At 52.0% G+C, this 14,456-nt stretch overlaps 1 protein-coding gene across 2 annotated transcripts; it reads left to right on the top strand.

The window, feature by feature from the left end:
- Positions 1 to 6,627: 6,627 nt before the first annotated feature.
- Serpinh1 (serpin family H member 1) lies at positions 6,628 to 13,734 on the top strand. Of its 2 annotated transcripts, XM_036175985.1 has the most exons (6): positions 6,628 to 6,817; positions 8,027 to 8,070; positions 10,347 to 10,999; positions 12,377 to 12,475; positions 12,584 to 12,816; positions 13,331 to 13,734. In XM_036175985.1, exons 3-6 carry the CDS (start codon positions 10,381 to 10,383, stop codon positions 13,631 to 13,633), a joined length of 1,254 nt encoding a protein of 417 aa, XP_036031878.1. In that variant the 5' UTR covers positions 6,628 to 6,817; positions 8,027 to 8,070; positions 10,347 to 10,380; the 3' UTR covers positions 13,634 to 13,734. The 2 variants fall into 2 exon arrangements, with proteins under 2 accessions (XP_036031878.1, XP_036031874.1); XM_036175981.1 differs by lacking the exon at positions 8,027 to 8,070.
- The last annotated feature ends 722 nt before the right edge of the window (positions 13,735 to 14,456 follow it).

The raw sequence follows: 14,456 nt of genomic DNA, 5'->3' as shown, positions 1-14,456 counted from the left end.
TTGTGGCTTCTAGGCCCAACCACCACCACACATTCCCAGCTCTGCGTTCTTGCCAGGTACAGGCTCTGGCTCTGGGTTACTGAGTCCTGACACACACTGACACACTCCCTCACTCCCCGACTCCTGACACACAGCCCGGTCCTCTCCATGCTATAGCCTGGCTGACAGGGACCTGCAACTGCCCTCAGGACTGTAGTGAAGTAGTCTCATTTTAGGGGGTCTCCAAAGGTCAGAGGCTCCCCCAGCAATACCCCCACCCCACCCCACAATCTCTTTACGCTAAAGCATGGCCTCCCATTGGCTGGTTTTGTTCTACTTACTTTATTGGTGTTTTGAGGTGATTGTAAAGTACATGTTGTTGAAAATATCTGGAGCAGAGAAAGGAAAAAGAGGTGATATACATTCTTCTCCAGAGACGGTACTAACCCACTTAAGAAGATTTCTTCCGATCCTTTCTTAGTGAATACTACACACATCGTGTATGTATATATAGTTCATTAATTGCTTACAATACACACTCATTAAAGAGAAAACAAACTCACAAGATTGGGTGTGGTGGTACAGACCTTTAATGCCAGCCGTTAGGAGACAGGGGCAGGCAGATATCTAAGTTTAAGGCCAGCCTGGTCTACATATGAGTTCCAGGACAGCCAAGGCTCTGTAGGGAGACCCTGTCTCAAATAAGCAAAAGTAAAAACTCAGACCTTTAACTAGCAGAAATGCTTCCAAAATCAACTGGAATCACACAATAGAGGAAGTTGGTTTTTTTTTTTGTGACACATGAACACATCTTTCCAGATATCTAGCTCTGGACATGGAATATTCACAAGCATGCTGCTTTATAAACTGCTTTCTTTCTTTCTTTCTTTCTTTCTTTCTTTCTTTCTTTCTTTCTTTCTTTCTTTCTTTCTTTCTTTATTTTTATTTATTTATTTATTTTTTTGTCCACCAGTCCACCTATCTGTCTTTCTCAGTCTGGAGTTAGAAGAGCTCTGTCTGGTTCTGACGATGCCAGTACTCCACTTCTCATTGCCTTGGTCTCCAATGTGTTTGTTTGTTTGTTTGAGACAGTGGCTCGCTCTGGAGCTTCAGGTGTTCTGGAACACTCTGGAGATTGGTCTGGCCTTGAACTTGCAGAGACCTGCCTGCCTCTTTCTCCCGACTTCTGGGTTCCAAGGTGCGCACACCATGCCCATAGAGACAAGCTCCACCCGACATCCAGTTCTCTGCAGTGATGGTCGTCGATAGGCCTGGTCAGTGTTTCTTGGTGACCTTCCAGAGATGGCCCCCCATGCAGGATCAAGGGAGTGTCCAGTACTCTACTTTCTTGTTGCACTCCCTTTCAGGATGTCTCTGCCCCATCTGTGCTATTACAAGGAAGGATTCACTAAAGGTTCTTCCTTTTTTGTTTTTTGTTTTGTTTTGGTTCTATTTATTTATTTATTTATTTACTTACTTACTTACTTACTTACTTACTTGTTTGTTTATTTATTTATTTATGGTTTTTTGAAGACAGCATTTCTCTGTGTGATCTTCGCTGTCCTGAACTCACTCTGTAGACCAGGCTACACTCATACTCACAGAGATCTGCCTGCCTCTGCCTCCTGAGTGCTGAGATTAAAGGCGTGCGCCACTGAAGTGTGTGTGGTGGAAATGCTATCTCTATCTCCAGCAAAGCTTCTCTTTGGTCTTTTCTTCATCTCTGCCCCTCCCTTCCTTCCTGTGCTGAGGACTAAACAAGGGTCTGGGTGGGTGAGAGCTGCAAAGACACCAAGCTACCATCTCCCAGCTGCAAGTGTGCTGATTTCTCCTCCTGCCAGGAGTGTGTGTGAGCTTCCTTCTCTTTTAAAACCGCAGAGGTTAGAGCAGTGGTTCTCAACCTTCCTAGTGTTGTGACCCTTGATACCGGTCCTCATGGTGTGGTGACCCCCCCCCAACCATAACATTATTTTCGTTGCTACTTCATAACTGTAATTTTGCGCCGGGCGGTGGTGGCATGCGCCTTTAATCCCAGCACTCAGGAGGCAGAGGCAGGCGGCTCTCTGTGAGTTCGAGGCCAGCCTGGTCTACAGAGTGAGTTCCAGGAAAGGCGCAAAGCTACACAGAGAAACCCTGTCTCGGAAAAAAAAAAAAAAACAACTGTAATTTTGCTACTGTTATGAATCACAATGTGAATGTCTGATATGCAGGATACAGATATCGAGTCATTCGATCCCCTAAAGGTGCCAAGAAGCCCCACAAGTTGAGAACTGCCAGGTTGGAGGTTCTGCAAGGTCAATAGGTGATCTATGGGGGTAAGGACATAGATCCTGACACAGACTCCTGACTCCTTGGCGCGCACACACGCACAATAGCATGAACACGCACTCACAAAGCATGCAAAATTTTGGGGAACATTCAGAAGACAGAACAGGAAAGGTCAACAGCATTTCCTCAGGGGTGATGACAGCCTGTGAGGAATGATCCAGGTGTGACCTGGAGATCCTGATCTGGGATTTTTTTTGAGGTAACAGTGTGGTTGGTGAGGAAGACAAGGTCATGGGCACATAGTCACACGGTGGCAGAGCCAGGAGGAGGCCCCAGGGCCCTTGTGTTTGGTAACACTAGGGTGCTGCACCAAGCTGGAGCACATTAGCACTGGGGAGTGGGGTGGGCACAGGTCACAGCTCATTTCTGAGCAGTAAGGGTGCTATGTCAAGGAGGACAGTTCTGTCGCCAACCTAGTCATCACTATCATTCCAGCATGAGCGTCACCTGGGAGAACGGCAGTGTCATCGCTACGTCCGATCTTATGAGCCCCAAAGGCCTGGCCTTTCCCTGCATGAGAGGCAGGGTGCCAGTCTGTGTGCCTGCCAACATCTGGCACACACATGTATCTATCATGTAGTGCGCTCGGGTTTGCAGACAGTTACACATACATGTTTGCACACTGATGTCTTGAAGGCTCTGCCTTTGAGTACTGTGTATATTGCATAGTCACGTGAAGACACATGTGTCTCCATGGCACTCGGTGGGCCAGGGGTGTGGGTGAGGGCTCTAGAGTTCCTGAATTGGGGATGGCTGGGGGTGGGGCCTGCTCTTGGGGGAGGAGAAGGGAGCCTCCTGGTCCTCACTGGCCTGCCCTTCTCTCTCCTTCCTGGCAGCCGGTGGCACAGCCCCCTTAGAAGGAAGGCATTCTTGGGAGAGTCAGACATTGCAGAATCCCTGACTCACGCCTGGGCTGAGAGCTCACTTGGCCTCTGGACAACTGTCACAGAGTGGCCGCCTGTGGGCCTCCAGCTCCAAGGAGAGGGTGGCTTGGACTGGCTGTCAAGCCTTTCTCCAAGTTAGAGAAGGAATTGCACTTCCTGTTCTAGATTGGAACAGCCTGAGGGGACCATCCCAGGGTCTGGGACCAAGGCAGATACTGATCTTTTGTCCTGCTCTGCTCCTTCCTTCCTTCCCCTCTTGCTGTGAGTGAGCCTTGACCATGCTGGTCACTCCCCCACACGCTTCTCCCAGGCTGCGCTTAAAATGGCAACATTTTCACCTTCTGGAAGGATCAGATAGGATAGAAGCTGTGGGCAGTGTGGACACTTAAATGACAGTCTAGCTTCTGTCCTAGGAGTCCACAAGCCACAGGCATGAAGACTGAATCTAGTCACAGGAGCCAAAGGAAGCTATTTCTACAATCCCTGACCAAAGTGCCCAGCTTAAGTAGCATCAGAAAAAGGGTGCTGGGTGGTGTCAAGGGAAAGGGCTCAGGGCACTCCAATTCAGACGTGCTGTGTGACCCTCGGCAAATACTCACCCCTCTCTGGGACTCTTTTCCTTTCTGGCAAATGTGGACTTAGTTGGACTGGACGGTGTTTTGTTTCCTGTGGCCTCGCTTCTGGACCTTGAGAGCATCAAGTTGGCCCCTACACACAAAGCAAGACAGGGTGGCAGGAGCAGAGGAATCTAGGCCCTGAAGGAATCCAGACATGAGAGAGTTTCTGGACCTGTTTGAGTCCCCTCCCACCCCCTTCAAAAAGAGGCTTTTTTCAAAGCAAGCTGCCTGGAGAGTGGGGGAAGGGCCTCCAGCGTCTGGGCTGGGCTCAGAGCTAAGAATAATGTGGCAAAGACTCTTGACATTTTTTTGCTGACGTTGGAAATTTAAAGGAGCCATGGCCTTTCTTTCCTAAGGAGACTGAATTAGGCGCTTCCCACGTGTTCTTCCCATCCCATTCTCGCTGGCTTGACTATGGTTTTTTATGCCAGACCCTCGGCTGGGAGCTAGGGACACAGGGGCTGGAGGGGGAGGCCTCTCCCACCCTTCGGAAGTCCCCAGTGACATTCACTTACAATCTGGGTGTGATAATGTAGATGCTGAGGCTGGCACCGTAGGCTGACAGACATAGAGGAGACTTCTGGCCAGTTGAGCTACACAAGGGGTCGGTGTGACTGCAGGAGCATCCAGCTCCACACCCTGCTCTTGACTTCAGCTTCACTACCTGTAAGTGGGGGGCTTTCATCTCTACTTTCTCCCTACTCCTGCTAGGGTTCTGGATTTGTCGAACACAACGAGCCTCAGTTTACCCTCTGCCGATTGGGAAAGTCATAGCTCTCTTAGCTTCCGTGCCAATGCTAGTGAGGCCTGGGTGCTGCCAGATGAAGGAGAGAAAAGGGGGCTGGGGGCTGGATGGGACTTTCACATAGGACCTGCTGGAAACCCAGCAGACCTCCACTACACCCCACCAGCTTTGGTGAGCTTTGTGTTGCTGGCTCAGCTCACAGCCTGCCAAGTGGGTTCCAAAAGACTCCGAGAGCCAATTGAGGGTGATGATAGAGAGGGGGGCTGGCCTGGGACTTGGTGGTATCCTTAGAGTGAAGGATGTATCCTTATAAGCAGTACACGGTGGATGCAGCAGGAAGCAAAGGAGAGTTGGAACAGCCACCACGAGGACAGGGACAGCCCCCTGTGCCTGGAAAGATTGCTCAAGATCAGATCTGTTCTACAAAACAATAGTAGGCTGCCCAAAGACAACCAGGTCACTGTGCTTAGAGGGAGGCAGGTGGTTGCCTTTGGGGTACATTTCAGAGAATACTAGCTTTCAGCATAGGCTCACCTTGAACTCACCACCCTCCTGCCTCCTGCCTCCAAGGTCTCGGGACTTCAGGCCTGGTACCATGATTTTTTTTTTTTTTTTTTTGACATTTTCCTTCTAAGATCTTTTGACTGAGATTCTAACAGGCTAAGATTCCTTCACTAGGTCCAAAGACTTTGTGGGGCTTTGATATAAGATTATCATATGTGGTGGTCATTTGAGGATTCACATACTCTCTGATTCTTTGATTCAGGCCTAAATCTATTGGGATCTAATACTTGCCTCAGCCTTTAGAGCAAATGGCTGGGTAGCCATAGCCAGACCTCTGTAAAGCAGCTGGGTGGGGTATCCAAACCCTCCTCCACTGTTCCCTGTCGTTATTTGATGCCAAGACTCCAGAAAAATCATCTTTAGGGGTGCTGGGTGCAAAGACTCACCTGGTCCCTGGGCTCTAGTCAAGAATACGTGAGAAAGAAGATGATTAGGAGTCCATTGACTGAATGAGAAAGTGAGAATATAGAGTCTCTGGGGCTAGGATGGAGTGCAGTGGCAGGATGCTTTCCTAGCTTTCGTGAGTCCTTGCCAAAATGTTGGGGGAAAAAAAGGCCTCTTCACAAACCCCGCTCCTTTCCAGTCACGTCGTCTGTTGTCTATTATGCCGCTATCAGAAGATTGAGGGAATCTGGCCTCACCTACTGAATTCTCTACTAACTGCACACACTCCTCAGAAAGGATGTCCCCAAGGGCAGGGACTTTGCCCAGCATGCAGCTTTGTTAAATACAATGGGTTAACTCAGAGCTCAAGAGGCTATCAGCTTAGGAGGGTGGGTGGGGTAGGGTGGGAGAGCTAACTGTGAGTCCCTGAGCCCTAAGAGGGAAGGGAAGGGTGGACAGGGATGAGCAAATTGAAATGGAGAAAGGGGCAGTTATGACAATATCACATTTCAATCAAGGGCACTAGCCCAGAAAAAGATCATACAATATAGAACTTAATACATCCAGGTTGTTCCCTAACACACACCTCTCCATTTCCAGGGGGACCACCTAGGTGCCCATCTCTGAAATCACTTCAAGATTTGGCTTCCAGGGTGTGGGTCCAGCTAGAACTCTCAGGGCTTCTCCTCCCCAGGGAGGTTTCAAGGGTGAACTTGGCACTGGAGAAGGGCACTGACTTCTGTGTCTGACTCTTCTAAGGCAAAGGAGAGGGGTCCCCACTAAGGGGTCCCTGATTAAAGCTTGACAACAGCGGGCAATGGATCTATTGGGGCAGATCAGAGAAATGTGTGGCAGAAGGAATGTGTGACCAGAGCAGGCTTGTGTGGACAACCTGAGAAGGAGACTCCAGTCCCTGGGAGCAGAACCTTGGAGCCGGTCTGTCTTTCTGCTCATCCTGTAGTCTGTACCCAGCTCTCCCACTTCCAGGATCTCGGAGTCCAAGGATGTCCAGGGTCTAAGGAACAACGCCCCCAACACAGCCGGACGAGGGGGCAGTAGGACCCAGGGGTTGGGAGAGCGCCCGCAGGCACAGGGGCGGGAGCCAGGGCGGTTTGGGGGAGGTCTTTGGCTTTTTTTTTCCTTCGGGGAGCCACGGCGCTCTGCGGAAGCGGTTCCAACTTTCCAGAAGTTTCTTAGGACAGGCAGGAGGGGGTGGGGACAGCCATATATAGATCCCGATCCCGGGGCAGTGAGTTGAGTAGAGCCTGTCTGAGACGAGTGTCCCGTCGGTCCCGGAGCAGCCCAGCCCGGCCCAGGTGAGGGGCGGGGGCGGCCGGGGGGAACGGATCGCTCCCGAAGGGACTGGGGCCCAGTCCAAGAGCCTGGGGTCCTGGCACTGGAGGGCAGTGAAAGATCGGACATGGAGCAGTCATGCTTAGGGTTAGGTTACACATCACGGTCCCTGGAGCTGTAGTCTGGTACGCGGACGGACCGCAGGAAGTGAGGAGGAGTCCCAGCAGCTCAGGGAAGGGTAAAGGTGGTGGCAGGGACTGAGTGGAGCTGGGACCAAGTGCAGAGACGACCCTTTGCACAACAGAGAAAGGGGGAGACCTGATTCTCCCATCGTCCGTGGAGAAAGGCCAGCTCTGCAGTCCCTTACTCTGGGGTGGAGGCCCAGGGACGCGCCGTGGTTGATAACCAGCCCAGCCTCCCCACAGGCTGTGCAGGGCCCCTGCACCTAGCATGAGAGACGCCATAGCCTTGGTTTCTCTTGACCCGGAGTGGGAGTCCCTAGCTGTTAGGGACCCCCGGGCTTTGGGGAGCAGTCGCCTTTTAGTTAGCATCCTAGAAGGTGACTGATGGCTGGACTTTCACCCCACCCGAAAGGGGAGTCATCGGGGTCCACCAGCCCCCCGGGTGATTTGAGTCACCCTGGTCGTTCCATCCACCCATCTAGTTCCTGCAGGGTGAGGACTTCCTCTGAGCCTTGAGGTACTCAGCCTCCAGCTTTGGGACATTTCTGAGTCTCCAGACGCAAGGAAGAAAGCATTCCCGGTTTGGCCTAAAGGCCTACCTCTCCACTTCCCGTGTTTCCTGCTGGACCCTCTGGGCTCCCGGGCCCGGATGGAGGCCGGTGAAAAACTGGATGCTTTGACTGCCTGGAAGTCGGGCCGAGGCCACACCCTTCTCAGATAGTTCCTGCACCCATCCCCCATTCCTGTCTAGTCCTTTGTCTCTGTCCCAGGATTCCCTGCAGAGATTTTTTTTTTTTTTTTTGTACCGGGTTGCTGAGTAATAGGACACCACAGTGGTCAGCCGGAGAGCTTTGCTGAAGGCAGAGCCCCTCACTAGGAATCCTGACCTACTTGAGCTGAGGAGGCCTCAGCTGCTTTCTCCCAGTGCAGAATCCACCTCTGCAGCATCCCCTCGGTACCCCGGATATCCTTTGGGGGCTGGGCCCGACAGGCCTCTGCTCCCCACATTTCTACGGGGTCCCATCTCTTTATTCTTCTGTTTTCTTTCAGAATGAAAAAGGCAGGCAGTGATCTCCCTCTGAGGCAGTTTCAAGGTACTTTAGACCCTTCAAGTATCTGAGAAGCCCCTGGTGTTTGTCCCCTGCCTCTGGCATCTGCTCCCCTTCTCTTCCATCACAGGCTCCCAGGGCCAGTGGTGGGCATAGCCTTTGGCTCTGTGGTATCTTGGTTTTATTTTGTTTTTGTTTTGTTTTTTCTTCTGGGACTGTAAATTGTCTAACCTTGGCCGGAGGGCTGGCATTTAGCTGTGGCAGATGGGTTGGGCTGTAGGAGGCTGGCTTGCTTGCAGAGACTTGCCTACTTTCCTAATGCTGGGTTTAACAGCGTGGCCTTTCTCCCCAGCTCTGCCTCTTCCCTCAGACTTCTGAAGTGCAGATGTAAAACTGAAGCCCAGGAGGCTCCTGGATTCTCCAGGCGATTCCACAGCACCCCTAGTTCCCAAACCAGGCTCCCAGTTTTCTTCCCCTCTGCTGGCCTATGGAGATAAGGCAACTTCTGCCTGCCACGTCCTCACCACGAGCCTTGTGGCTGCCTGAGGAATCCCAAACTAGTCATTTGAAGCTTTCTGGAGAAGCCCCTCCCAGGTCCTGGTTGGCTGGGCTTGGGGGCTGTCAAGATGGTGGCTGCCACGTGGCAGGGCTAGGCTTCTCTTCCCCTTCCTTAGGCAGGCTGGCGGCCTCTGCTGGAGTAGTGGTCCGTTTTGAGTAGGGTGGCCACGTGCCTGTTGCTGTGATATAACCCATAATGCTTCATTTTACTCTTATAAGTATCTTTGAATGGACGGTGAATTACAGGGTCACCCTGACTTCAAGGTCTAGCGAGGGAGGAGCATAATCTGGACATGAGGACCCCACCTCTCCTAAGAGCGAGATCTCACATCATCCCTCAGGCAGCTATGAGGCTGTGGCCCCCCATTCCCTCTTCCTGTCCAGGCCCTTCGCATTGTTCCTTCAAGGTCCCTAGAAGGGAAGCAGCTGAGGAGGTGGAGGACTGGTCTGGCTAACAGTAGTGTTGTTTCAGAAATCCCGTACTCTGCCAGGTAGGCTAGGCTCGAAAGAGTCTTCCAGCAGGGTTTGGAATGTTCTTTCTTCCTAGAAGACTATGAAAGGGGTCTTCCAGAGTAGGGGTACCCCGTTCCCCACCAGGGTTCTTTCTGATCTTTTGCCTCAGGGTCTACTTGCCTGAACTGCTGCATGAAGGGGGAGGGGTGAGGTGGAGAGGGTGTGAGAGCAGAATCCTTCGTGATCTGGGGCTTGTCTTGAGGACTGTTGCTACTGCTGGAGTTTGAGGAGGGGACTGGAAGGCATCTTTGAGGTTCTGGAACAGATGGTGACGTGGCCATGGCTGTCCCACGGGAGGGCAGAGTGGAATTTGTGGCTCTGGCTTCCTGAAGGATGGAGGGAAAGGGTTGGTGCTCCACTGAGCAGCTACTGACTCCCTTCCCCAGGATCTTGCCCTCGCTACGATCTTCGGAAACCCCTTTCAAGTTTCCCACGAGCATTTATCATGGGATTTCCTATCTGGTTCAGGGGCTGTGTGGGAGACAGATGAGCTAAGTCCCTGCTAAGGGAGAGGTCTTGGATATGGGGAGACCTAGACCCTTAGTGCTCAGCAAGAGTCTGAGGCTAGATGGTAACACACGTGGTGTATATACACACTCAAGGTCACCCTAGGGGCGGCAGAGTGGAGCATTTGGGTTCCCCCATTTAATGAGTGACCCAAGCGGTGATTTATTAATGCCCCAGGGCAGAATGCAAGGCACAGAGAGGGCCAGGGCCTCAGCTCCATTTCTCATGGCATCCTCTGCTCAGACATGTGGGCTTCCTGCAGACTCCCAGCCCAGCTGCTGCCTTTTCCCAACTGACAACGGCCCTGAGGCTGTAGGAGAGTAGAGCTGAGCTGCACAAAAGCCAGTGAGGAGGCCGTTCTGGCCAGGTGGCCCTGACCCTTAGAAACAGCTATTGACAAATGCTAGGCATTGGGATGTTGTAGGGAACCAGATATACTAGGTTTCCGGCTCTGTTGGCTATAGCCTACTTCAGGGCAGCTATAGATACATAATAAACTTATAAGTAAGTATAAGGATTGAATGTCCCGTGGGAGACATCAATGAGTGGCTTGGTAATGTGCCAGGAACTTTTTTTTTTTTAGGTAAGGTGGTCAAAAAAGGCCTCTGAGAGGCTGGGTGGCCGAGTCAGGCCTGGGATCCAGAGCTGAGTTGTTCTCTTGTTCCTGCCCCCTTGGCGGCTTGGTGGATAGACTAGGGACTAAGGCATAGACTTGAGGGTGGCGCTCTCTGTACTCTTCACAGGTCCTCTGTGGTGCACACAGCTCACCTTCCAGCCATGCGCTCTCTCCTTCTGGCCGCTTTCTGCCTCTTGGCTGTGGCCCTGGCAGCCGAGGTGAAGAAGCCTGTAGAGGCCGCAGCCCCTGGTACTGCGGAGAAGCTGAGTTCCAAGGCGACCACACTGGCAGAGCGCAGCACAGGCCTGGCCTTCAGCTTGTATCAGGCTATGGCCAAAGACCAGGCGGTGGAGAACATCCTCCTGTCCCCCTTGGTGGTGGCCTCATCCCTGGGTCTTGTGTCTCTGGGTGGTAAAGCCACCACCGCATCGCAGGCCAAGGCCGTGCTGAGCGCCGAGAAGCTGCGGGATGAGGAGGTGCACACGGGGCTGGGTGAGCTGCTGCGCTCCCTCAGTAACTCCACCGCTCGCAATGTGACCTGGAAACTGGGCAGCCGCCTGTACGGGCCCAGCTCGGTGAACTTCGCCGAGGACTTCGTACACAGCAGTAAGCAGCATTACAACTGTGAACACTCCAAGATCAACTTCCGGGACAAGCGCAGCGCCCTGCAGTCCATCAACGAGTGGGCCTCGCAGACCACCGACGGCAAGCTGCCCGAGGTCACCAAGGATGTGGAGCGCACGGACGGAGCGCTGCTCGTTAACGCCATGTTCTTTAAGCGTGAGTCTCAGGATTGGGGTACGGAGAGGTGGGACCTTTTCCCACTCTCCTGAGCTTTTCCTTATGCTCAATCCTTCATTGTTTCTCATCTGATCGTGGTGATACAACCGGCAGAGATAAAGCTTATGGTTAAACTCTTGGACTTGCTAGAAACTAGATCCGGTGGGGAGCCAGGCAGGAATCGCTAGGATGGGACTGTGCTTCACCACATTAAGGGTTCTTGCTTGTGTAAGTTGGAACATTCTGTTTCAACGGATTAAGGAGCCATAGTTGCAGGGTTAGCCCCATCTCACAGTGAAGGAGACTGAGGCCCAGTGAGGAGGAAAAAGACCAAACCCAAGTGCATCTGGATTGACCGAAGGTTAGATCTGGGGTTTGTGGTTTTGTGTGAGTATCCAGATATGGGGGACTGGTCTAAGAGCTTGCTGGTAGGTGAAGGTGACCCCTAGTTTACAATAGGGCCAGGCTTGGGGTTTGAGAGATAGCTCAATAGTTAAGAACACTGACTGCGCTTTCAGAGGACCAGGGTTTCAATTCCCAGCACCCACATGGCATCTTACTGTCTGTAATTCCAGTTCCAGGGGACCCAACACCCATGGCAAAACACTAATGCACATAAAATAAAATAAATAAATGAAAAAAGGCAAACAAAAACAACCCTCCCCCCAAGAAACAGCAACAAAAACAAACAAAATCAAATAGGCCAGGCTAGGTGAGAAGTCTGATGGTCATTAGTCTATCTGGATAGGATGTAGGTCTGGTTGGGACTTGCACCCCTGTCATGCACATGCTTTTGGTCATCTTTCTGGCTACATAGGACTTAAAGAGAAGAAAGAAATGTTTTTAACTGACTCATTTACTTACTATTTTTATGTGTATATGTGTGTGCCTGCATGAATTTATGTGTGGCATGAGCGTAGTAGGGCTACGAGTGATTGTGAGCCTCCATGTGGGTGCTGGGAACCAAATCCAGGTCCTCTGCAAGAGCAGTAGGCACTCCTAACCATTGAGTCATCTGTCCAGCTTTGAACTTGTGGAGAAGAATTAAAGGTGGGCTTTGCTTACTCCAGGCCAAGGTACAGACCCCACCCACCTCAGTTGCCCAGTAGGGAAGAAAGCCTGCCTCAGCTAGTTTCCCAGACCCTGACAGATACCACCCAAACATGAGGAATGAGCTTCTTGCACTGTGATCAGAGAGACCTGCATGCTCAGACAGGGAACATGTATTCAGTGGTCTGAGGACTTGCCACACTTGAGGGAGCAAAGAGCATGTGGCATGGGTAGAGCCTAGGGTGCACAGTCAGGATGGATGGCTGTGGGCTGACTGTGTCTGGGGGACACAGCTCACTGACACCTTGTCTTATTTCTCTCCCATAGCACACTGGGATGAGAAATTTCATCACAAGATGGTGGACAACCGTGGTTTCATGGTGACTCGCTCCTATACTGTGGGTGTTACAATGATGCACCGGACAGGTAGGTATCTAGCCAGATAGACAGTCAAGGTGTGGGGTCCCAGGGTGCCCAGAATCTGGATGGTCCCTTAGCCCGCAGTGTGCTCAGTATCCTCTGCTTTTCACACAGGTCTCTACAATTACTACGATGACGAGAAGGAGAAGCTGCAGATCTTGGAGATGCCCCTGGCCCACAAGCTCTCCAGCCTCATCATCCTCATGCCCCACCACGTGGAGCCCCTCGATCGCCTGGAGAAATTGCTGACCAAAGAGCAGCTGAAGGCCTGGATGGGGAAGATGCAGAAGAAGGCTGTCGCCATCTCTCTCCCCAAGGGAGTGGTGGAGGTGACCCATGACCTGCAGGTGAGGGCCGGAGGGTAAGGGTCAGGGCAGGCTTCACCCAATTGTTCAGCAGGTCCGTTCGGCACCCACAGGGCATCCACGTAGTGCTGGCCTCTGCTCATGCTGAGGAGACTCTGCCCTTGGGTTGATGGTATGGGTAGCAGCTGAAAACAATTGACCAGCTGCTAGGCAGCTGCTACCCATAATGAGCTGAACTTTCTTAAGAAAACCCCCCACAGACAGACCTACAGACCAGTCTGGTCTTGGACAATTCCTCTTGGGTGGCTTTCCTCTCAGAAAGCTCTATAGACTACATCAAGCTAACGATGAAAGCTAATGAGGAGAAGGGTACAGACCCTAGTGGTGTACAGGGGAAGGAAGGGAACAGTGGTTTGAAGCACCTAGCATTATGCCTGGAGCAAGGTGGTCAGCGGGTGACTGTCTCTTTTTGGGGAAGCCTCCAGAGTGGTATAGATGGAGGATGAGGGTGTACGAGCCTGGCACATGGGACCTCACTTAGCATCTGCTTCCACAGAAACATCTGGCTGGTCTGGGTCTGACGGAGGCCATTGATAAGAACAAGGCCGACTTATCACGCATGTCTGGCAAGAAGGACCTGTACCTGGCCAGTGTGTTCCATGCCACCGCCTTCGAGTGGGACACAGACGGCAACCCCTTTGACCAAGACATCTACGGGCGTGAGGAGCTGCGCAGCCCCAAGCTGTTCTACGCCGACCACCCCTTCATCTTCCTGGTGCGAGATAATCAGAGCGGCTCCTTGCTGTTCATTGGGCGCCTGGTCCGGCCCAAGGGAGACAAGATGCGAGATGAGTTGTAGGGTCCCAGAGTGAGCATGGCATGGCAGGAAGTGGCCAAAGGTTCCTGAGACACATGGGTGCTATTGTGGGGGGAGGGAGGGTTACCAACCTTGGATATTCCACGGGCCGGGGGGGGGGGGGGTTGGCAATGCAGATCAGAATTCCTGTATGTCTGAGTGGACATTTCTAGCTAAAATCCACTCCTCTAGGATATGGGGCCCAGATACACTGATGCCAAATTCTGGAGTGTCTCAGTCATCCTGTCCTGCCCCCCAGGTTCTAGATCCAATCTGCCTCAGTCAATCAGTGTTCATATTTATGGCCGAGTCCTTTCTTACCTGTGAGACAATCGAGTTGGGGGGAGGACAGCCGTCTTTGCCACCTTCTCCTCAGCGCTTCCCCACTTCTCCTGCCCATCTCCCAGCTCCCTTTAACCTCAGAACTAGGTGCTGCAGCCCCAGGACTGGCCACCCTTTAAATGACCCTTGCCCAGCAGCAGGAGTTGGGAGACAGAACATGGGAGGGGGTTCCCTGGTGTACCCTGCTCTAGAGACACTACACTGGGTACTGCAGGGGTGAACTTTTGTTTTTCTCCGTTTTTAGTTTTTCACAGATGGGGAGGAGGGACAGGGGGAACATGAGCCTTTGTTGCTTTCAAAATGAGAACTTTAATTTGTACATTTTTTTTTGAATAAAACTTTTCCAATAAAATGTTACAGGAGCGTGGCAGTAGATTTAAAAGGTTCCCATATCGTTCTTTCCAAGAGACAAAGTCTGTGGCTTAAGCAGACCATATCTAGCTCTGGAATGCTGGCAGATAACTGAACAAGGGCATATTGTGTG

Source organism: Onychomys torridus, chromosome 1 (assembly GCF_903995425.1).
Source record: "Onychomys torridus chromosome 1, mOncTor1.1, whole genome shotgun sequence".
NCBI lineage: Eukaryota > Metazoa > Chordata > Mammalia > Rodentia > Cricetidae > Onychomys > Onychomys torridus.
The sequence above is the reverse complement of the archived record's forward strand: the minus strand, read 5'-3'. Positions and strand labels throughout refer to the sequence as shown.